This window comes from Protobothrops mucrosquamatus, unplaced genomic scaffold (assembly GCF_001527695.2).
Source record: "Protobothrops mucrosquamatus isolate PMUCROS unplaced genomic scaffold, P.Mucros_1.0 scaffold242, whole genome shotgun sequence".
In the NCBI taxonomy this organism is placed as follows: Eukaryota; Metazoa; Chordata; class Lepidosauria; order Squamata; family Viperidae; genus Protobothrops; species Protobothrops mucrosquamatus.
Window position 1 is genome coordinate 121,443 of NW_015386592.1, and position 25,486 is coordinate 146,928.

The 25,486-nt window shown below is 36.4% G+C and overlaps 1 protein-coding gene across 1 annotated transcript in view; it reads right to left on the reverse strand.

Moving 5' to 3' along the window:
* LOC107286057 (serine/threonine-protein kinase BRSK2) overlaps positions 1 to 25,486 on the reverse strand; it is a 396,585-nt gene that overhangs the window by 105,904 nt on the left and 265,195 nt on the right. The window contains exons 3-4 of the mRNA XM_015814351.1: positions 14,250 to 14,335; positions 946 to 1,086 (exon numbers count right to left, since the gene is read on the reverse strand). Coding sequence (XP_015669837.1) covers positions 946 to 1,086; positions 14,250 to 14,335 — 227 coding nt within the window. The remainder of the gene's footprint in view (positions 1 to 945; positions 1,087 to 14,249; positions 14,336 to 25,486) is intronic.

The window sequence follows — 25,486 nt, forward strand, 5'->3', positions numbered from 1 at the left end:
TAGGTATTACACAAAATTTGGATGTAAAAGAAACGAATTTGATGTTATATTGCTTAACTGCTGCCCGTTTGTTGATAGCTCAAAACTGGAAGAGTAAAATTTTACCTACAATGGAAGACTGGAGATTGAAAGTTTCGTACCTTGCTGAGATGGCAAAGATTTCGGCTTATCTGAAGAATTATTCAAATGAACAATTTTTATTAATATGGAGAAGATGGATTGTTTATATTCAAAAGAAGCATAGAGTGGTGGAATATAATTTAGGTTTTTAGAAAATTTTCTCTTTTCTTTTATATATCTCACCTACTCATGTAGAATAATATACTTTGTGGAGTTAGAGATATTAATATTTGTTTACTTATATTTGAATATTATCCTGGGATTAGGTTTGGGAAGTCCGGGGGGGTGGGGGGTTTTTCATATAGCATTGTGTAGTATTTGTGAAAAAATTTTTTTATGTTGAAAAATAATAAAAAATTTTATATTGAAAAAAAAGAAAAGAATTAATGTTGCTAGTTTCTGGGAAAGATCTGTTTAATTTGTAGATCGTTTAATCCTGTATTTCAGGGGTGTCAAACTGCCGGCCTGTGGACTGGATGCGTCACGCAGAAGCCACACCCACAGTTCCGGCAAGGGGAAAAATATTGCGATACATCGTGAGATGTCACATGACACAGTGACACCCCTGTTGTATTTTATATTTTAAATTTTATGTCATACAGTATACCTTATTTTAATTGTGATGCTTCTGACACGAGTAAATGTGAATAAACAAACAATAAAATGTTTAGTGATAAATTGAACATAAGAAAAGAAAAGGGAGGCATGAACTGAGTTATTTGAAGTTACAGCTTATGATATCCTAGTGAAAGACATATCTTCATGGTTGGTTCCCTACTCAGATGAACTTGCTGAAAGTCATGTGCCCTAAACTATTGTACTCACCAGATTGAATGACTATGACAAAAGTCTAATGCGGAAATAATCTGTCGGAAGAACTTTCTGGCTTCTTTTGGTGTTAATCTTCCTTTCTTTACCAGATAATCGAAGAGCTCTCCACCTGACACGTGTTCTAGCACCAAATATCTGAAACAAGGGGGTAAAAAAAAAATTCTTTTTGAAAATGTGATCACACATATGTTTGAAAACACACAGAGAAAAAGTACTCTTCAAAATAACTAATACTTTTGTTTAAACTGCAGTGCACGAACTTTTGAAAAATGACGCACTTGAACATTTTTAATCTGGGCAATTAGTGACTAAGGTTTTGGAGATCTTACGGTTTCTCAAGTAGAAATTTATCAAATAAAATTAAATTACTTCTCTGTTTTCAACATTTTTTACTGATTGATTTCGAATGCTGAGGCAAAGTAAAATATAGTAAAAATATAGTAGACAATTATCTAAATGCGGCATGTTTTCTAAAAGAATATAACTGGCATGAATAAATAAATTACTTCATGATATTTGCTGCTTGATGTAAAGGACAAGAAGGCACCTCCCTGACTCCAAGTATACAAAGCCAGTCTTGCAGTTGACTAACTAGCAGACTGTTCAATTCTCCAGGTTCGCAGCAAGAAACATTAGAAGATACTCAGCCAGCTGAGCAAACATTCTGTTTGTCCTCTGCCCAACATTTGCCATCTGAAGCAGTCATGTCATTCTGCCTAGCAAGAAACTCAACCTTTGTGAAGCCAATTCCTAAGCAATCTTGAATGGGAAATCCTGTCCAGAGCGGCATGTGATAAAATACGATTACAAGGTCTTAGATATAATCCCTTTTCTTTATATTGTCTGCGGTATAAAGCAAACTGGATATTTATTTGATTTATTAGATTTTTTTTGTTCCACCTTTATTTTTGTAAATAAATCAAGGTGATGAATATGTGTGTGTGTGTGTGTGTGTGTGTGTGTGTGTCCTTAATAACATTAAAATGCGAATCCTGGGCATACACATATCAATAAAAATATAGAAAAATCGAACACCAGGATAAAAATAAACAAGACCATTTAATATAAACAAACTTGTAAGTAAAAGAGTTACTGAGCTTTCGTCGGCCAAACTGCCGATGTCATCAGAGTTGGAATGCTAGGTGATTAGGGAGCCTGCCTATATAGCGTCTGACAGTATGTAATACTCTTTCTTCCTCCTATTGTTTGTTGTTTCTTCCCCACAACAACAAACCAGTGGGTTGGCCTCACATATAATATGTTTAGGCCAGGGGTCCCCAACCTTTCTGGGTTTTACACATGCACACACGAAAGGGGCTGCATGTGCACACGCAAATGGGCTGCGATTGCGCACACGATGCAAATGGGGTTATGAGCACTTGCGCGATGCTGCGATGCTAATGTGAGTGGGGGAGGTGAACGTGCACACATGCGTGCACTCACCAGCAACTCACACGGCCTAGTGGCCAACAGCCCATGGCCTGGTAAGGGGCCCACAGATTGGGAACCCCGGGTTTAGGTTGGGGACGCTTGGTTTAGGCAGTATATTTTCTATTGGAAGACATGTTTTCCAGTTTATGGATGCAATAAATCTGGCAAATGTAATTCTCTATCCAAAATTACTTTAATAATTTACACAACACAAGGACTCATGACTGGATAAAACCACTGGACAAGATTACATGTAGATTTAAGGCACAAGGCAAAATTAAATATAATATTAAGTTTAGAAAGCAATCAAAGATACTGATTGCAAACTCAGCATTTTTGTTAATCTCTGTAGTAGCACAGTCTTTGTTTAAAAAAAGAATCAGCTTCTATTCCTCAACCTGAATCATAACATAAATCAGAAATCAACATAATCTCAAGAAAAATAAACATATTTCAACATACTCAACATCTTGGGTAAGAAGAAAAACCCAAAGGCTATCTGGGAGACAGTGATTAACTCAGTGGACCGCTTATTATTTTTGATCATCTATCAAAGTCAGAAACAGAAACAAATGGAAGAAGACATTTTGAAAACAGGTGCTTATGTCTTCTCAAGTGACAGAAGAAAAAACAAAACCATGCATTCCAGTTTAGCAACATGAGGAGAGTGGCAGACCTGTTAGTTAAACAATGCTCAAGGTAGAGGAACAGTTGCACAAAGGAGGTTATGTAAATAAGGCAACATCCCAAGTACTCTGATCCTAAATTACTAATGCACCAGAGACGCTAACAGAAACAGTGTCTTTGCATGGAGACAATTATGTTTAAAATTGCCACTACCAGATGGCTTTGATTAAACAGTGTTACTTTAATGCCCAACTCCTGCTCAGTACTCTTGTTGTAGGAACACAAATGTCAAACTCGTTGGAATGGGAATACAACATACTTACCAAACACTCCAAGCTAGAACTATTAATTACAGGTTTATTACTCTGAACCTTGCAGTCTTTGCTGAAGACATATTTGTACACATATTTGATTAACCAAGTGGCGGAGCAGTTCCCAGTGTGGGAGGTTCCTCCTGGGTTGCCGAAATAATTACTAGCATAGCTAATTTTGATTTACTATCCCTTGAAAGACTATTCAAAAGGCATGCAAATCACATAGATATTTCTTTCTGACCTAGTTCTTCTTCCACTACAGAAATTATACCCCCGCAAAAAAAAAAACCAAATCAAAACAAAACACCAAGATCGCATTGTGTGAGTTGAATCTTAAATTACAGTCTCTAGAAAAGACGTAATGTTCCTATGCCGTTAACAAAGAATGAACTGAATGAACAAAAACACAAGGTCAAGGTCCTCCTCCCCCAAACAAATAACCCACTTTTTTGATGGAAGATCAACATGTCTGTCTGAACATTAATTGAAGCTCTCTTCTAGCATGAGACACAACTTTCAATCAATGTGTAGAGCAGGGATCCTCTGCATCCATCTCCTGCAGAACAGCTTTTAGCTGGGGGCCCTTTAATGTGATATAGTTCTTCCTTTTTGGATTGGTCTGCTTTATATGCATGGATAATAGGGAGAAAAATGGGAAGTATGCTTTATCAGCCTCTTTGAAACACTGCTATAGGTAGAGAGTATCTGAATACATTAATATTGGGACACATTCCCTAAAAAAAAAGTAAAATGAAAAAAGAAGAAACAGTATTAAAGCAAAACATCAATGTTCTATGAACATTCTGTCATGTCCTTGTAGTATAACAATAAAAACAAGGGTTAGAGCTACACAACAGAAATGCATTATCCACAATTTGTTTTATGGTAAAGTGATCATTGGAACCAAAGGGGAAAAAAAGGTAATAACTTCCAAAATAAAGTCAAAGGGCAACAGTTAACCAAGTACAATCCAGGTACAGGACTCCCAAGGACCTGATAACTTGACTCCCAAGAGGGTTAGAAGTGGAGATTGTCCTTAGATATTTGATCCCCTTCCCTGAGTGCAGTCTATTTGAAGCTTCCCTCTGCCCATCACTAACCTGATCTGTGTCCCTTCTTTTCTGTCCCCTTCAGAATTCTCTATTTTAAAATAGTTTTCATTAAAAGGTTTAGATACATAATAAGAAATACATTCAAAGAAAAGAATAAAGTAGATGTGGAAAAAAAAGAGAGACAAAGAGATAGAAAAAAAGAACAGAAAAGAACAGAACACACACAAACATTCATTCATATCTGAATATATATGGAAGGGGTGTCCAATCTTCTTGGCAATCATAAACACAAGTCTAACCAAAGGTCTCTTTCTAAGATTACACCATTATTATTCTTTTTAAATAGTTTTATTCTGTCCCCTTCAGAGCTCATGGTTTTGGACATCTGCCTACATTTAATGGTACTGTTACTAAGTTTCCTCCTATATTCCATCTCCATTAAGACTCCTAATCTGCTTCTAGTTCAGAAGAAACCGTGACAGAGGAAAGAGATGTATAAGAAAATATAGTTTTTTCTACAACTAAATTCCTTTTATGAAAAAAAATACTACGCTTAGTTATTTTCTACAGAATCCTTAATCAAAAAGGGTCCAGACCATACTGACATATTACAGTTATTTGATTATGTTTTTGCAATGCCATTTTATATTTATTAAATCATCTCTATTAGATATTAAGCTCATTATTGGTGCAGCATGTAAATAATTCAACACTTATATAAATTCTTATGGCAGGCATGAATTTTTAAACCCCAATTTGGTACTGAGCCAAGACCTCTTCATTTTAAAAACTGGGGAGGGTGAGAGACTGTTTTCTTCCAACAGAAAAATAAATGCATGTTTGCCTGCATTTAACCAGCTGCTGTTTATCTGAAGCAACCATTTAAGTTATATTCATGCTTGGGGATTTTTCTTTTGGTTTGTTTGTTTGCAGTTTTTCTTTGTTGAAATCTTTAAATCTTCAAGCCACTGTGAATGAAAGACTTTTTGAATGCTACTTCGCCAATTATTTCTATTACGTAGTCATGTATGATTAAAAGCTGGCCAGAGTGATGTCTGTTACTGGATGTTCCAAGCCATTGTTTAGTAGTCATTCCTTTCAGAGAAGTCCATTTGCTTTGTGCTACCAGCTAATTATCTGGAGCTTCTAGCAGTCCAAATGTATTTGTGAATGTTAGTTTACAGAAGGGTTTTTGTTGCTGCTGTTCTATTATTGAGAGGGCTTGAGCCACACTTTACATTTAGTAGAAGTATTTATTTAGCTTTTGAGGCAGATTCTTGCTTTTATTTCCTAATACGGTGATTCCCAGATCATTCCCACAACTGATGAGTTGCTGTTGTGTTTTCAGATGATTTTCCATGTATTCACACTGAATACTGCATCTGCAGTCTACCTCTACTGAAATCTTTTAAAGCTGACTGACTTTTGATGGAAGTAACCCCTGTATATTCTATTCAATTCCCCTCAGTTCTTTCATCCATTCTCCTCAATTCTGAGACCTGACACGGTAGTAAATAGAAACCAAACATGTCAGCTCATAAGAAATGAGGAAGGAAGAGAGGTTCGTAGAACTACACAGATGAGCAATCAATCTTAATTACAGATGGACTTTTTTTTTTCTTTGTGGTTTTGGTGTTTCATGCTGATTGGAGAGTAACAAACTATATAAGAAGTGAAGAACTGTTTTTAAAAGATGATTGAAAACAAGATTGCTCTATCACATGAAGCATGTTTCTGCACTCTAACAACAAACAATAATAATTGCTGAAAGGTTGCAGCTTTACATGGATTTAGGAGCAAATACTCTCTGATGAATGCAGTAGAAACCACCAATGGCCTGATAGAATAACTTGGTAGAGGTGAAAAGTGCTTGTCCACAAGAGAAACAAGAGATTTATCCCTTTAGCAAGACATTGGAAATAGGCTTTCTTTTATTGTGCCTAAACAAAAAGACTCTGCTTTTCTTACTTTGTACAAATAAGGTATGAAGACAATTAACCAGTGGAACAACCTGCCTCCAGAAGCGGTGAATGCGCCAACACTGGAAGTTTTTAAGAAGAAACTGGACAGCCATTTATCTGAAATGGTATAGGGTTTCCTGCCTGAGCAGGGGGTTGGACTAGATGACCTCCGAGGTCCCTTCCAACTTTATCATTATTATTATTATTAAAAGTTTCTCAGAGTTAGTAATTAGCAAGTTTTGTGTGCTGAGATGGTAATACTCAAAACTTTATTTTTTAGGTAGGTAAATGAAGAGCAGCAGGATCAAACATATTACTTAATAACAAGAGATAAGACCAAGGATAATTTTTTGGCAGGAATTGGGATTGTTAATGCAACTTAATTACACTAGAAATATTTTAATTGTCAGAAGGTGAAATAACCTGAATGGAATATAAACATACAGCTGCTTTATGGTCTTACAGGAACCCAATGTAAGTTGATTGGAGGATTCTGTGAGTTGAAGTCCACACACCTTAAAGTTGCTAACATTGAAAAACACTGGTCTTGAGAATGAATTCCAGGTGGGGAAGAGAGCTGAACTAGAAACAGAATAATCATTTATATCAACAGTTCAGGACTGGGTTACAGACACTGGGATGGATTGTCTGGTGGTGCAATATAGGCTGGGAGATATCCTGACTTGCTTCCATGACAAGTGGAATTGCAAGCGATAATGTTCCAAAACTGAATGATAGTGACATGGATCTGTGTTTCCTCTACCTCCCTCCTTCCCTCCCCCTCTCTCCCTTTGAGTCTACCAAGACCCAGAATAATGTTTCATTGGTTTTTCAGTTTACCTGGCCCATTATTTAGCAGTCAACCAGGAGTGTGATGCAGAAATCAAGCCTAAACTAAGATTTTTATATCAGGATAACGTCTTGACAAAGTAGCTGCTGAAATCTTCTCTGAAGAATCTGCCCATCTCTTCCAAAAGTGTTTGGCCATTGCAGTAGAATGGCAGGCTTGATGGTATCTATACTTTTGAGCATTTACTGTATTCCCAAATAATGTATTTAAAAGTATAACTAGTCTTGGCTGTTAAGTGAAGACTTGACCCTGAAGTCAGGATTATGCAACATGTTCCTCTTCCAGCACAACATATAAACTGGTGGTTCATTTTTAGGAGGGAGTTTATTGCTATATTTCATACATGGCTAGGGTTATATCCACAGACAAAAGCAAAAGGAGAAAAATAAAAACAGACAAATAGTTGAGAGGGAGAAATAAAATTTAAAGAAAAAGAAGATATAATAACAAAAGAGAGAGCAGAAAAATCCAGCTAAAGAGAGAACTGTTCTTGGGACACCACGACTATGGTAATTGAAGAACTGAGGAAAATGGGCTGATCTCTCATAAAATGGGACGGCATCATATATTTCCATCAATGTAATCAAGTGAGACCACTGTGATACAAACTTAAGTCTCATGTATCACTGCAAACCTTTCCATTGACGGAAATAATTAAAACACTAGGGAAGCATCTATGTAAGAAATTAGCGTAGGTGCCAAGAGAAGAGCACCCTGTGTCAAATCATAATTTTGTTCATGCAGAAATGTATATGCTTGACTGATCACCTTTATAAGCTTACTTTAGAACAATCATGCACAACATTTCTTTATTCATTCTTGCAAGAGGATACTTAGTACAATTATTTCAAAGGATGATATAACAGAAGAACAGAGTTGGACAAGACCTTGGAAGTCTTCTAGTCCAACCCCCAGCTGAAGCAGGAAACCCTGTACCATTTCTGACAAATGATTGTCTAATCTATTCTTGAGTAGAAGCAGTACTACTAAAGCAGATATCCTTACCAAATAAAGCTGTTTTTCAATAGCACTTACCATGTGCTTCTGTGTGAGAATCCATTGTTTGTTTCCTTATACGTACGTATTTGTGGAGTCCTTGGTCTTCTCTGAGCTTGGTTGTTTTCTTGCACAACATTACACAACTAGGTAACATCATCATGATGGATAATGAAATCTCTGCCAGAAAACAACCAAGAAAGGAGAATATTTGTAGCTCAGGGTTGAAATGAGAGGTCCTTGGTGCTCTCCGAGATTGGTGCTTTTTTGGGAAGATGTTTCATTATCCAAACTAGGTAACATCACCATTGCTAGTGACAACTATGCTCAGAGAGAACCAATGACCCAACAGTTCAACCCTGAGCTACAAATATTCTCTTCTATTGATACTTAAGTCTTTTTTTTAACTAGAGTTAGTATCTTTTTACTTCATAGAGATAGTACCATAACATACTAATGAAGCCACTGTTTTCATTTACATAGCATCTCTACACAAAGGAGTGGCTTTTTAATGTGGTTCTGCCAAAGAATTTAGTAAAGCTTCAGGGTTTATATCAGGGGTAGTCAACCTTGGCTCTTTTATGACTCGTGGACTTCAACTCCCAGAATTCCTGAGCCAGCTAAGCTGGCTCAGGAATTCTGGGAATTGAAGTCCACGAGTCATAAAAGAGCCAAGGTTGACTACCCCTGGTTTATATAGTGCTCCAACCCTTAACACAGCTCACTCCAACCCAATTCTGGTTTTGTATTATTTACAAATGAAACCATTACGGTTTGTTAATAAGCCATGGTTATTAGCGTTATGAAGGCAGCCATTATTTGGCAGCTATTCAGTTTAATGCATTCAGTCTGCATGATGGAACACTGTTCTTAGAAATGATATATGCATGCCGCAGAATTATATACTGTTTTTTCCCCTGGCCATCATAGATTAAAAAAAAAAAAGAGGTAGAACTGACATTACAGGAGGAAGTAGTCGAGCGCTTTTCCCTAGTCCATTTGTTTTCTATGCAAAGAGAGTTAATTGGAAAAAAGCATTTAACTTGAGATTTCTGCCTTTGCAGTCTGAGTCAGCAAACCTAATAGCTGGACTCCAGTGCATGCTTACGTCTCCTATTAGTAAATTTCTCCTCCATAAATATTGGAAACATTGGAATGGGGGGAAACAAAAGAAGAATGATATTACATTGGCTAAGCTAGGCAGCAACATTTTTATTTCCCCCTCCCCTCCAGATGCATTTTCACTCTTAAATTAACTGTGGAAAAAATGATTTGATTCATGACTACATTAGGAATCTACTCAACCAAAGCTCCTTTGTCACAAATTAAATTATAATCCCAAAGTCAAACATGATTTGTGAAATTAACATTTATCGAAGAAACAGTCCCCATGCTGCAACAGTCTTTGGCATCTGAAATATCAATCTTAATTCATAATATGCCTAAGAAACCAGGCCACCAGCACTGCAATTAAGATACGATGTTTGATGGAACGCTGATCAACTAACCTGAGACTAATTGTAAAGGGGAGAAAATTGTGCTGTGTTGTATTTGCTGGCAACATTGGCATCCCATTCTTAAACCTGAACTTTACAAAGTATGAAATTATTGACACAGAGCTTTTCACCCCTCCACAGTCATACTCCATTACTATATTATCCAAAACTCATCAATTGATTTATTATGTTTCCACATTACCAAGCATACCAACTTGCTCTAATAGCAAGCAATGGCCTTTAATATAACATCAGTATCATTTTCTTTAAATTATCATCATCAATCAAATAGCAACATTTTTATACTTTGACAATAAATATCCTTCATCTTAAGTTTCTGGGACATGGCTGTCTGAGAAGCATTTTATTACCCTATCTTACAAAGAGATAAACTGAAATTTCAGCACCCCAAATCCTTAGATTTACACAACTATTCACGCAGTGCTATCAGGTCTAATATTTTTGAAAGTGATTGATAGTTTGACCACAATGCATTTTTCAAACATAATTTGATTATTTATGGACTTTGGTTTTTTTTCCACCTCTTGTTGTGATTTCTATTGAGGATGAAAATATATTCTGAGTAGTACACACCAAATCAGTAAGGAGAAAATCTCCTATCCCTTAAATCTAATCAGTGGGGAACAAATGTCATATATGATAATAAATCCCAAAAAGGGCACTGTACATAGTGTCAATCTAGTCTGTTTTGTGATTCTGGGGAAAAAAAACCACGAGAAAATATAGAAGTACCTTGATAATAAGCACATTTATTGTGGCATCAATCTTTGTAAAGTAAAGCCCAATTAGTTACCAGCACTATCTAACATTGCCAGGATGGCTCTGTAGCTGTTGTGTTGTACATGGATATGAGAAATCTTGATTCCAATCTGTGCCCAGTTGCTATGATACAGCATAATCTGCTTTATAGGGTCAATGTGACTGTATGGCTAATTATTACGCATTTGAAAAAGACATGTTGCAAAGCATATTGGTATGAGTGAAGCAGTAAAGCAGTTCTGTCTAATGGAAGGTTTTAAGACAGCTTCAAAACCTTTCTGGGTGGTCATACATCTACTTCGCTTTGCTAGTATATCCCCATGCTATTTGTTCATCCTGTATATACGTTTGTGCAGCTATCCAGAGAATGTCTTCAAAGCAGCTGTGCAAATTTCCACAGAAGACAGATACTTTGTTTTAAGAAAGGTCCCTTCTCTTACAAAAGACCTCTTTCAAATGCTTTGCACAATCCTACTAATTAGATTCCAGATCAGACTTTTATGATGCAATTAACTTGCTCTATTCAAAGAACTTTACCAAGTCAGTCAAGTTGTCTTTTGTTTTAAAAAAAAATTTTCCTAGTGCTGCTTCTCTTATTTTTCTTACCATTAAAAAAATCCATTAAGAAATGAAGATAGGAGAAAACCTTCTCCATCAATATTTGATAGCATTCAGTAAGAAAGTGGGTAGAGTCTGGAAACCATGCAAGGTAGCAAGGTATCATACATAGAACATTAAACATGTATTTTAGTGTGTATTTTTTTGGGTGGTGGGGAGCTACAAGTCAGTTTTGGCTCCTGGTGATTGCCTAGGGCAGGGGGGAGCAACCTTGGCCCTTTTATGACTCGTGGACTTCAACTCCCAGAATTCCTGAGCCAGCAGTCATAAAAGAGCCAAGGTTGCCTACCCCTGGCCTAGGGTAATCCCTGTAGTCTTCTTAGGAAGATTTCAGAAGTGGCTTACCATTGATTCCTTTCTAGGACTGAAAAAGAATGACTGGCCCAAAGTCACCCAGCTAGCCTCATGATTAGGGCAGGACTGAGACTCAGTCTCCTGTTTCTAGCCTGATGCCTTAACCAAACTGACTCTAATTCTGAACAGGCATGCCTAAAGTTTCACTTTTAATGCAGTATTCTGTATTAGGAACTGCACAATACAAATGTCAAAAGAACATTTCAATTGCCCAAAGACTAGCACTCTTTACCAATTGCAATTTTCTCAATAAGATTAGGGAGGAATACACCAATACATATATTTAGTTCTTAATTCTGACATTAGAAATGTTTTTTTACTGGGTGACCATCCTCAACTTACAACAGTTTATTTAGTGACTGTTCAAAGTTAGAGTAGCACTGAAAAAAGTGACTTATGACCATTTTTCACTGTTGCAGCATCCCCATGGTTACATGATCAAAATTAGCAACTGGTTCATATTAATGACGGTTGCATCATCCCGGGGTCATGTGGTCAGCTTTTGCGACCTTCTGACAAGCAAAGTCAATGGGGAAGCCAGATTCACTTAAAAACCATGTTACTAACTTAACAAATGCAATGATTCATTTAACAACTATGGCAAGAAAAGTCGTAAAATGGGGCAAACTCACTTAACAAATGTTTCACTTAGCAACATAAATTTTGGGCTCAATTGTGGTCGTAACCCGAGGACTAGACTTTCTAGAGTTCAGTTACTCACATCCAGATTGTACATTTTTTTTTGCTTTTTACAGTACAGCAAATATGAAATTGTCATAACTGTAATTAGTTATTGTATATTGCTAATAGCTACACTTAAAAACAATTCAGGAACAGACAGATAAGTCATGGGTGTCTACATAAACAAAAAGGCTGAGAATATATTTTTTTTCCTGGTATTTTTCCGGGGTTACCTTGAGGTAAAATGGGCGGCCTATAAATTTTATAAATAAATAAATAAATAATCCCCCCCCCCCGGTATTGCAGTTCATTGTTGAAAAGACTTTAGAGAAAGAGAGAGAGAAAGAGAGAATGATCTGCACCTTCTACAGTTAATTCTTTAATTTATGGATCAATTTTGTTTAATAAGAATTTATTATTCTAGTTGTATGTTTTATATGTGATCATTACTTCCATTCCACATTCTCCCCTTGGTTTAGCAATCTCATTTTCAAGGAGATGTGATATTTTAAAAGGCTACCTATAGCACAGGCTGAATCTGAATCTTGCTCACCTCTTTGTGATAATGTCAGAAACATTTGCATTTTTTTCAATTTTGCCTACAAGAACATTGTGTATGTTCCAAATCAATAGGTGATGCTGGTAATGAGATTTCTAAGAGAAAATTAGCTTAAAGCTCCAGCCAGAGAAATCAGTGATCTCCCTATGTTGAAAGGCAGCTGAAAAGGGGAACACAACTTGTGATAGCATTCCATTCCTCTTGAAGACTGCCAGTGCAGTTAAGTAAATAAATAGTAATAAACAAAATATAATACGTCATAACAAGACCTCTCTAAAAACTATAAAGCTAATGTGATATTAATAACTTTTAAAACATCAACAATTAAGATATCATGGTCCAGTAAGAAGATCAATCTTGAACTTCATTCCTAGTTTGGGAGTGATAGAAGTCTCATCTAAAGCTGGTGCACTAGCTACCTCTGGCTTTGCCTTAACTATATTCCTTTGGATTACTATGACCTTCTTTGTAGGGAGGAACTGATTTTGAATAGGATTCAGAAATTTCAGTGAGTTCAGAATACTGCTGTTAAAATACTGACTGGGAATGACTGCAGGGAATATGTAAAATCTCTTGTTAAAATAACTCCACTGCCAATTATCTATGGCAGGGGACATAAGACATTAGAACCTATGTCATACACCTAGGCAATTTGAAAAGCTATATTCCTCTTTAGAAGTCTCTTGAGGCTTTTGATATTCTGCCTGGTGAGCTTCGAGCTTTATATATATATATTTTATGGGAATGCAAGACAGGTATTCTTCAAGCTACTTCATCTGCTGAGATGAGTTGCACTGTTAAATGGTTTTTATATTTGCGTTTTAATTCTGTCTTTATTTATCTTTAATTAGAATTTTATTTCCCATTTCACCTTTACAAATTGTAAGACATGGTAATAAAACATAAAATATCTTAATATATTTTATATATCTGGCAAAAGTGGCAATTCTTTCGTTTGTTGCTAGTAAACCTGGGAAACTCTGTAATTCAAATTGCCCTAAGAAAATGACAATGGATATCTTCATTAGTCCTGTGAAGTCAGTAAAATAAATAGAGTCAGTAAAAATAAATAAACAAAACATCAATATTGTGGGGGAAGGAACCAAAAAAGGTCTTAAATCTTAAATGACCTTTGATTATAATACTTCTTTTAGCTTTGAGAAATATCTTCCCTTTCAAACTCCAGAGCAGATCTTCCCAGCTTGATGCCCTCATAGATATATTTTAACTTTCATCTAAAAGCTACCAAACTAGGGAATTCTGCTTTAGAGAAATGTAAAGAACAAGAGTTCTATTAATTTATCAGTTGTGGAATTGACAGATTTGAAGCTGAGTGACATTTCAACTGTTAATACATCCATGGGTTCACTGAGTGATACTGAAAGAGTTATTCACTAGTCTGTTTCTGTTGATTTGACTGGCCTACTCCACCCACTAAGATGCTCCATGGTCTCCCACTCCCAATGTACTATATTATTCTTCAATATACGATAAGCCACCCAAAGTCATGTGTATGAGTTGGTCTGCCATATAAATTTGTTTAATAATAAATAAACAAATGTCAATGAATAATACCTACAAATATTTTTTATTTTCATAAACGTCATGCAGCTTTAAAACGTGGGGATGTTCTATCAACTTCAAGATGGCTATTTCCCGTTCCACCTAGAAGAGAAAAGAAGGATATAAGAGATTAAAATCTATGTCTTAGAGTATATTGCAATGTTCTGTCTACCATCTTCCACTAGTTCAGTAATAAAATAATGTAGAAAAATAGATATTCAGGAAGCGTGACCAGTTGACAGTAAAACTAATGGTATTTGCTTATTTTCTATTAAAATTATGCTAATGTTCATTCAAATGCATATAAGGTTTAGTCACATAACAAAAACAATGGAGTCTTAAAGCGCCTTGGCACAAATATATATGGTATAAGCTTTCAGGGACAAAATCTCGTAAATTGCAGGAAATGGTATTATTAATTAGCAATAAAGCATATATAGAGAGATGTAGAGAATAACAATAATATACAAGTACAATAATTGTATCATATTTACAGAAATAATTATGATTCCCATGGTAAGTGTTCTTTCAGTAACCACCACGTTTCCAGAAATTCAAAGATTTAGAGCACTGAGTCTGTTTTACATAATGATGTAAAGTATAAATGGTTCATGAACTGCTAGCCTCACAGTTCCCCTGGATATTCTGTGATACCTTAACAGAATTTAAAGCACCATTCAGTGGAGAATAGTCTGAGGCCATAACTGAGACTGAAGTTCTGCATTTTTAACTAATTCTGAATTCTATAACTTTCATTTCTTAATGTCAGAGAATATTTTAAAAATGCAAATTATAAACCATAACTAGAAGCTTCACATTGTCTTTTTCCCATGCAAAGAATGTACATGCAGGTCTAAGGTTTTCTAAGCTTATATATAAATCAACAAGAAAACTACAGATTCAATACCAGAATCCTCAACAATTTAATATTCTTTAATGCTGAGGCACAAACTAGTCCCTAGAATACTGTATTAAATCTCAAATACTACATGATATGTGGATTACTCCTAAAATAGGATACCTTGTTAAACAATCTGTAATTTTTATGAATGAATTCTTTCTGGGCTCATTTAATTTGAACAAACACTATTTTCTTCATTACTGAGTGTTCTTCATATTAAAACCAAGTCATGAATGGTAGATATTACTGAATAAATTAATAGATGAATAATGGAGGGTTAATAAATTGTCCTGGAGATGGAATTTGAAAACAATACATGTGCCAGGCTATGTCAAGAAACAAGAAATTCCAATGAAAGATATGAAGAGATGGAGAATTTTTGAGAAGATTTATCTAATATTGTTGTAATACCTATATTTATGGAAGGGACAAAATGAGTATCTGTCAGACCTTGATAAATGATTATGGCATTGAAATAACCATCAGTAGTAGCCCTTTGGGGTAAGACCCAGTCAGGAAGAAAACACTACAAGAAATACTATAACTAGAATTTGATATAAATGACAGTTTCTTGGAAGCCTGAAAGTGTTTTCTTTACCTCTTTCTCATATCAAAAAGGATCAAAGCAAGATAATGTTAACTTTCTTTGTCTCACTCTCCTGAGCTTTTACCTGGGCTAAGTTCATGTTTTCTCAATGGCTGCCATATATTTTCTTCGAGGCAATCTCATTATACCTCTACACCAATGAAGATGAGGTACTTTAATAACACTGCAAATAAGAGAGATATGGGGGTGGAGGGAGAAGAGATTCAAAGCCCCATCTTCCACTCTATCAAGATTCATCTCAAAAACTACTTCCCAAGATTCTTTTTTTTTTTTTTTGCCAATGACAAGGAGGACTGCTTGGAATGTACATTCTGAATTAGAGTGAGATGCTTACATTGCTCAAATAAAACTTTTAAAATATATTGATAGTCCCCTGGGAGTGCTGGATGGTGTTTGCTGTTCTTGTTCTATTCATATATGAAATATTTTTTTTAATTCTACAGCAGAGGGCAAGCCTCTCCTGGCATAGATACCAGAATTCTAAACAAAAACAGTAATATAATACCATACTTTTGGCAATTTTCTCTGCTGAATAAGGTGCTCTAAATTAATTCTGCATTGCCTCTTTCATTGTTACATAACTGGAGCAACTGAGGATGGTTGCTACACTTATATAAGGACGAACCATTAATGTTTTAATCAGTCTGATGAACGGAGAAGTAAGGCTATACAAATGAACAACAGACTATTAAAGTCAGCAGACTAATGTAGAATTAGAAAAAAAACATGAACTCTGAATCCAACTAATGTTCTTGGTAATCTGGCTATTTTTTTCATACAGTTTTCTGTATCAGGGCAACCTGCATGAAGCTAGAGACACTAAAACAGATTGGATAGCATTTGGTCAAAATAGTTGTATTCTGCCTTAGTAGCCAAACAGAAGAATTTGGTTGAACTCTGTACATTGTGTTCCTATGATTAAAACCCAAGTACAGCCTGTTATATCTTGCCAAAGATAGAAGTATTAATTTATTCTGGTGATACATTTATTTGTATTTATAAAATATTTATAAAAAATTTCAATATATCACAATATAACTCTAAAAACTTAGAAGTTATAATCTTCTAATCGAACAGATATACCCTGAGAGATTCTAAGGTGTGGCTACTTTGAACATCTTCCTCCCTCCTTCCCACATCCAACTCAGGACTGGAGTCTTTTAATTTGGGCTTCTCTCTGGAATGTACTGCCTCCTTCCTGGGCAACTGTGATGCTGCTGAGAATTACTCCCCCACTCCTTCTCCAAGTGCACATTTTTTTATTTTTTTATTTATTGTCATTGTATGTGCGTACATAGTATACATATACAACGGAATTTACTTGACATCCAAAAACCAAGTCCCACACACATAATCCCCAACACACTCCCCCCCCCACAATCCCCACCCCTAAAACCACCCAACATCTACACAACAGACCAAGTAATGCTGTCCAACAGTTCACTGATGGTGGCCCCTTAGTTCGTTGTTGAGTGCAATTACAGCTCTGGGATAAAAACTATTCAGAAAACGTGTGGTGCGAGTTTTAATTATTCTGTATCTTCTGCCAGAAGGCAACAGTCCAAAAAGATTGTAAGCAGGATGGGAAGAGTCTCTGAGAATGTTATGCAACTTTTTGCCAATTCTATATTGTATATGAATTCTTAATTCTCTGTTTTTTAAAATGTTTTAAATCCAAAGAAGGTAAAACTCACCAAGTATCAAATCAAAAGCTCACTGTTGTGAAAGCCTCTAATAGCCATAAAGTGGTTAAACTCAAATATTGAACGTGATTAGAAAGTGAGTATCAGTCCCTATTAAAAGCTTTGTCACTTCTGAGAACAAAGATGTCATCTCCATCAGCTCCTGCCACTCAAACCCATGGGAGACCTGTTATATAGCTTCCTTGTAAGGAACTGCCATTTGGAGCATTGTTGGGTGGTCTCCTGTTCTCTCCTGCAGAGAACTTTCAAGGACTAGTCTATTTGCTGATCTTTCTTTTGAAAGCAGTCACTGTCTCTAGGTCTTTAATCACTCATGACTCATACCAGAAGCCCAGATTGGGCTCACCCAAGTGGAAGACCAGAGAGATTTGGAAAGTTGGTTGCTTTTATTTTAAGATTTGTTATAAGATTTGAAAAACAAGTATATAATAATAAACTCATTGGAAATTATTGAAATAGAACTTTAACCCATACTAACAACAGAGGATTGATGAAAGCTGCAAATAGACACTAAAGGGAACTAGAGAACCAGGCAGAAAAGAGTTAAAATGGTTAAGCTGGCTTTAACTTTTTCTTATCTTAATTTTTTTTAAAAAAAATATTAATAATTAATATCTCAGAAAGGATACAGAGTTCAATGGGAAAAAATTTATAAGATGAGAAAACCTGAAAAAACCTGTTACCTCACATAGATAATATAGAGATTGAAGAATGGAAGTCAACTAAATTGAGATTACCAAAATGGAAATACAAAAGACAAATCAAGGGAAGGATCTGGAGATGGAGCAGCTGCAGCAGGAAATCCTGGATGATGCCTCTTTATAGGATGTAGAAAGCCAACTGCCAAAACTTTGAAATCTCATCTTGAATGCCAAAGATTGATGAAAGATGAAAGATCAAATCCTGCAATACCATTGGAGGATCAAGATTGTGAAGCAATCTTGCAAAAAAGAAGAAAGGCAAAATGTGATTATTTGATCAGAAATAAACTATTTGTTTAATGTTTTTAGTAACTCCTAATGAACGTTTTGTTCAATCAGGACTGAAAATATAACAATTTCTGGATTACGTAAAGATAAACATTAGGGCAATAGGGAGAATAGGTTTTGTGGGTTTTGGGTTTTTTTGCAATTTTAAAAGAGGAATTTTGATGGAATAGTAATCTGTAAAACAGTGACATGTGGGGGGGGTCAGTGCAGCTATCTCCTTTGTTGATCTTGGACAAAATAAAAGTGCTTCCTTGACTCTTTACCAATCATTTGGCATCTTGGATATCTTCCCGGCTTGGAAACCAATGACCTGGGTTGGAGGGGTATTTTCCTCCAACAGAGCATGTAATATTTAAAAAGAAAAATAAAAGCAAACCAAAAAAGTTTTCTTCATGTGCATATTGGAAAGAAAAATCTTAGAGAATGACTGACAAAGGAATCTGACTAATATTACAACCAAAACAACATTAGGAATTTTATTTTATTTTTGCCTCTCAGCATATTGAAGAGTCATTACTTTCGGAAAGCCTCTCCTGCTGATGGCTGTGGTATCATGTCAGCCTTAAATGAGTGATGCGATGCTATAGTTCTTTCAGGGTACTTCTTAGTTACTGTCTAAAAGCCTGAGATGAATAGGCACACAAAAGCAAGATTTATGGCTTCAGTCACCTAAGAAGCCTCAGTTATAATATTGTAAAATTTATTCGCATGAGCAAAAAGAAAAACAGAAGATAAAAGTAATCAAACATGATATCTCATGTTTTTAATTAAAATACTCCCCTTTTTTTATTACAATTTGAGTGTTTACAAATCAACAGCAAGATTCCTTCCTTTACTTCTAGTTTCATTTCCCCCTAATCCAAATATTTTATTACCTAAACTGTAATGTGTTTTCATTTAAAAAATAACTCGTATTTCACTTCAGAGTTCCAGCTTGAAATACCCTGTGTTTCTGAATTTTTCAGTTCATCAGTAGTCTACACATATACATATTAAAAACAAAGCATCTCCATACCAATAATGTACCAAGTCTTGATCTTTACTCTGTACTTTAATCTGATAGTTGAGTACAAAAGAGAAAATGTGAAATATTACTATCCAAGCAAAGCCTCTGGATGAAGAAATTCTGTATAGATTTTGCAAATTACTAAGTAAGTGAATCTAAATATTTTGAATTTCAGGAAATTTTAAATAGTTTACTTAATGTATAGTCATACAACACAAATGTTGAAAGCCGTATTTTTCTTTAGCATCTGAGAGTCATAGGGGAAAAGACAGTGTTATGCTGATATCATCAGAGGAAACCAGGTTGAAATGTTTATATTTTTCTACTTGGTGGAAATTGGCTGGATATGTTATGCCTATCAGTAGATTGATATACTTTCCCCCTTGTATTTCTCACCTAAACCCAGCTGAAAACTGCACCACTTTCTGATGCTTTGCAACCAATTTCCATTGGCATAATCTTTGAGGCTCCAGAGATCACAAAAAAAAGCACTTTTAACTGTTAATATCTAATGTTGTCATTTTACAAACTGGGAAGGAACTGAAAACTCCTATGCTTGGAGGGAAAAAAAAATCTGAATATGGGAAAGAGAGAGAGGGAGGGAGGCGAAATGGAGCGATTATCTGGCTGATGCTTATCTTCTTGATAATTCTGGAGAACTTCTCAATGGGATCATATTGGGATTGTGTGTTTCTGTCAGAGGTCATTTGCCTCTGTGACTGTGGGCTGAAAAGAAAACTGACCTTGGTGGCAAGTTACTGGTGAACTTATTATTGAAAGGGAAACTCCAAAGGGGACTGCCTGTTTGGAAGTCCCTTAGAGATGCTTTGGGCCAATGGCACAACTATAAGCAAGTGCACTATAATCCTTCCTCAGCTGGTTGGATTGATTGATGGTTTCCCACACACTGTTTATATCAGTCTTGACCAGTGCAAAGAATTCTATGTGGGGCCATGCTTGAAAAGGATCTGGAAGTTACAGCTGGTGCAAGATACAGAGGTACTCACTACTGAAAACTACAGGGAGCGTTTGAGACTTGCCCTGAAAGATCTGTTTTGGTTGCCAGTTGTTTACTGAGTACAGTTAAGATATTTTGGTTATCTTTTAAAATTCTAATGGTTTAGGATCTGACTAGGTAAGGGACCATCTAATTGGCTGCTTCAAAGGCCTTGCCGAAGATAACCCTGCTGCCAAATGTCAAAAAGTCAGCTTCCTGAATTGCTCCTGGGCTGTGAAATACATTCCTCCAAAAGCCTCATTTAGTCTAACTCTTTCAGTTTTAGAAAATTTCTAAATTGCTATTATCTCTTTGTTACAGTAAATGATTTTTACCATTATTTTTGCATTAATTTTAGTTTGGGGGGCTAACTGCATTAAATTTTATATATTTAATCAATTTGTCAAGGTTCCGACAGGTGAACCCAATGAAGTAAGCACCGCTGAAACGATCCAATCTGTAATGCAAAACTTTATTGAGTACATCATTTTGGCACAGGTGAAAGGAAAACCAGCTCTAGTTAATTGGCGCCTAGATCAGTATATTAAAACCACAGAAATTTCCCTCCCCCTAAATCATACAGATCACATTATATAATAATAATAATAATAATAATAATAATAATAATAATAATAATAATAATAATAATAATAATAATAATAATAATAAAGTTGGAAGGGACCTTGGAGGTCATCGAGTCCAACCCCCTGCTCAGGCAGGAACCCTACACCATTTCGGAAAAATGGCTGTCCAGTCTCTTCTTAAAAACTTCCAGCGTTGGAGCATTCACTGCTTCTGGAGGCAGGTTGTTCCATTGGTTAATTGTTCTAACTGTCAGGAAGTTTCTCCTTAGTTCTAGATTGCTTCTCTCCTTGATCAGTTTCCATCCGTTGCTTCTTGTCCTGCCTTCAGGCGCTTTGGAGAATAGCTTGACTCCCTCTTCTTTGTGGCAGCCCGAGATATTGGAACACTGCTATCATACCCCCCCCCCCCGTCCTTCTCTTCGTTAAACTAGACATACCCAATTCCAGCAACCGTTCCTTATATGTTTTAGCCTCCAGTCCCCTAATCATCTTTGTTGCTCTTCTCTGTACTCTTTGTAGAGTCTCAGCATCTTTTTTACATCGTGGTGACCAAAACTGGATGCAGTATTCCAAGTGAGGCCTTACCAAGGCATTGTAAAGTGGTATTAATACTTCACGTGATCTTGATTCTATTCCTCTGTTAATGCAGCCCAGCACTGTGTTGGCTTTTTTGGTAGCTGCAGCACACTGCTGGCTCATATTTAAGTGATTGTCCACTAGGACTCCGAGGTCCCTCTCACAGTTACTACTATTGAGCAAGGTACCCCCTATACTATACCTGTACATTTGGTTTTTCTTGCCTAAATGTAGAACCTTACTTTTTTCACCATTGAATTTCATTTTGTTAGATAGCGCCCAGTGTTCAAATCTGTCCAGGTCCTCCTGTATCTTAAGCCTGTCTTCTGGAGTGTTGGCTATTCCTGCCAGCTTGGTGTCATCCGCAAATTTGATGAGTTCCCCATCTATCCCCTTGTCCAAATCATTGATGAAGATGTTGAAGAGCACTGGGCCCAGAACAGAGCCCTAATTAAGCATTAGACACTTGTTATGAGAGAATGTCTTTTGTTCTGAGTCAACATCTTTCGAGATACCTTGGTTCTCACGGACCGGCAGCTCGATATCTGAAGTCTGCATTCCATTCACCCCTCCCCTCCACCCAAGTCTGTAGGCAAGCTAACAAGCAGTAATGGATGAAACAGCATAAAAATTCTTCAATGCAATTTTCTATGGCTGCCCATCTTACACAAGGTGACTCTGGGCGGTGTACATGTATATTTGCCTTCATTCATAAAAGAAGTATTTCTCACCAATTTTCTTCCCAACTGCTACCCAAGCTTGCTTCATAAAACAAAAAGTAACAAGTTTTACTTTTCCAATCAAGACACAACCCTCAATTACTTAAACTGAGTACCTCAACCCCTGAGTTGAGGTAGGGCCCTACTCTTCTGGCCTTCTGGAAGAGTATCAAGACCTGGCTCTACCAGTTGGCATGGTGGTCTAAGAGTAATATGCAATCATGGGGGTGGTTGGTGGCTTGAGGGAGATCCCTCCACTTCTTTACCTTTTAATTTTTAACTTTTTTTTAATTCTGTTTATAACAGTTTTTTTATTCTATTTTTTACACCACTGTATGTTTTTTTTAACTGTAACTGCCCAGAGTCACTTAGGTAAGATGGGCAGTGTAGAAATGTGATAAATAAAATAATTATTATTTGAAAATATGCCTTTCAAACCTTTTTTTTCCACGTTCTCCAAGCTATGGCTGGAGTGGAATTTGGGAAAATAAACACATTCCCTCTTAACTTGGACTTCTGGTTTTAAGGACAGCAATAATCCTTAAGCTGCCTTCAGGAAGGGATGCAGAATCATTGGTATGCTGTTAAACTGTGGCTGTCAGTGGTGAGTTTTTCAATTAGTGGCAGTCATTTACTTAATGGAATAAAATAAATCAAACACCACCTGGGTGTTTAACAAACCACTACCCCAGGCAGCTTAAGTGTCTGAAATGTGAAACATTTTCAGTTGTCTCAGGTGCAACTCACAATGTCTATGGAAAAAGAGAGCTTTTAAGAATCAGATTAATCCTAGGGTCCTTCTGTATTGCTAAAGCTGGAGGGTTCTCTCCAGCCATCTTTGAACGGCAGTAAACAATACCAGCATAAAATTTGCTGTGATCCCCACATACCCTTTATTGTGGCTGTTTCCTGTCATCTGGCCTCCACACTCCCACCCAAATTGAATAGGTAGCACACACTGCCTAATACTGTGAGGCTGTTCTTAGGCATTTTTTGAATAAGGGAAAAAACCCACACCAATTTAACAACAGTACAGTCACAGGCTGAGTCAACAGGAAGAGCATATCTTGGGGACATGGTAATAGACATTGCCAAGGCATTTTGTGCCTTAGATGCAAGAATTATAAAAAAGCCTTTAGTCGCCAGAAACCAGTTCTGAGTTATGCTTCTTGGTCATGCATTTCCAGTTTCTAAACTGGAATAAAAGATGTTTAGAAACTCTATTAATAGCTGGAAAGTTACTTCAACACACAAAGCAAGCTTGTTTGAGTTTTATCTTGTCTTTATTTTTACAAATAATTCAAGGTGGTGAACATACCTAATACTTCCTCCTCCTGCTGCTTTCCTCACAACAACAACCTTGTAAGGTAAAATGGGCTGAGAAAAAATGCCTGGCCCAAGGTCACCCACCTGGCTTTCATGTTAAGTCTCCTGGTTTCTAGCCTGGTACCTTAACCTCTAGACCAGGGGTGTCAAACTGCCGGCCCGCGAGCCGGTTGCATCATGCGGAGGCCACACCCACCCTAACTCTGGCAATGCAAAAAAAGTCACGATAAGTCGCGACACATCACGTGACGCAGCGAGTTTGACACCTGTGCTCTAGACCAAACTGGCTCTCAATGTTTTCTACTAGTAATGGTTTCCAAACACTCCATATGGTCATATTCAATCATTACAATTATATTGGATTAAACAAAATAGCATTAAATCTCATGTGAGAACACAACTTTCATATAGCATAACATAGATCTTAAAAATCAATTTCTAAGCTTGTCTAGCAGTCAAAGAGGACTTTCAGAAACAATGTTTCTATTCCAGAATTGGCCAATGCTTTCCTGGCGACTTTTGATAAGTGAATGGTTTCTCTCTGAATTACTTTCCTTAATTGTGTGATAAAGTAGTTGGAAAAATTATTATAGTTATTCCCCCTGGATTCTATTACCTGGGGACAAGAAAAATGAGACTCAGCTCAAATTGCAAAAACAACGTGAGTATAATAAATTTAAACTGTCTTTTGTCTTTGCTTCTTTCAAATGAAATGCCTACCTGGATTACAGTTAGCCTGTATAAGTAAGTGAATTTAATACAAAAAGCCAGGAATCATGACAAGATCTCTCTCCAGGTTGCTGTGAAAATAGATATAAAGCTGTTGCAACTCTTTCCCCATTCTATGGGAATTTTACAGAGAATGCACTTAATTGAGTAGTTCTACTCACAGCTTAAAAACAGCTGTGATTCCTCAATTATTTTTATTGCAGCAAATGTTTGCTTAAGAACACGATTTCACATTTCCAAGGAAACACCAGTGGCTGATAATTCAGGCTGTAGTAAACCACCAATGACTTGCCTAAAATAGAATGGCAATGCAAACCAGGATTGCTACACTTCTAAATAAAGCTAAATAACTTAACTTTTAAAATATTGGATACCACAGTGAATTCTTCCTGTCTTTTGACAGCATTTAGAATCCCTTTTATGTTTTCTTGCAGTGAGAAACTTACATATTGCTGTTTGTTCCAAGCTGTGAAGGGCAAAAGAAAGCGGAACCCTGCAGAGCTGACTTGCTTTCATCCAGATAAAATTACAACAGAACAAACCAAATCTCAAACTGTTAAGCCAAAGAGAAGCTCTAGAAGCCTGCAGTTAACAGAACTCATGAAGTCACAGCTGCATAATGTTAAAAAGACTAATGAAACTGCAACTGTACCTAAGTCCTAAACTCTAAGAATGTTCTCTGATTCAACTTCAGGACACTTTTTTTTTTCACAACAGGCTTTTTATATAGGACACGTGCTGAATCAAAATGGAGTTAAAGGAGACACAAAGGCATACCGCTTGGTTTGTGACCTTGCAGGTGACAATTAAAGGTTTTTAAGATCTAAGCAGGGAGCTGATTAGTTAAATAAGATGCTTCACTAGCTCTGCTAATGACAGAGACCAACCCAAGGGCAACATTGCCCTTAGCAAGAAAAGTGCAAGATCTTCACTTCTATCTCCCTTTCCAGACCTTTTTCTTGCTAATGTTGGCTTCCTATTACTGTAAACTCATTTCACATGTCAATGGGAAGGACAGTACTTAACCATTTCTCCATTCAATCTTGTGACCCTTTTGAATGATTGTGAAAGGCTAATGCTTTGGTGTGTCTTTATTAAATGCAATTTTTGTACTAC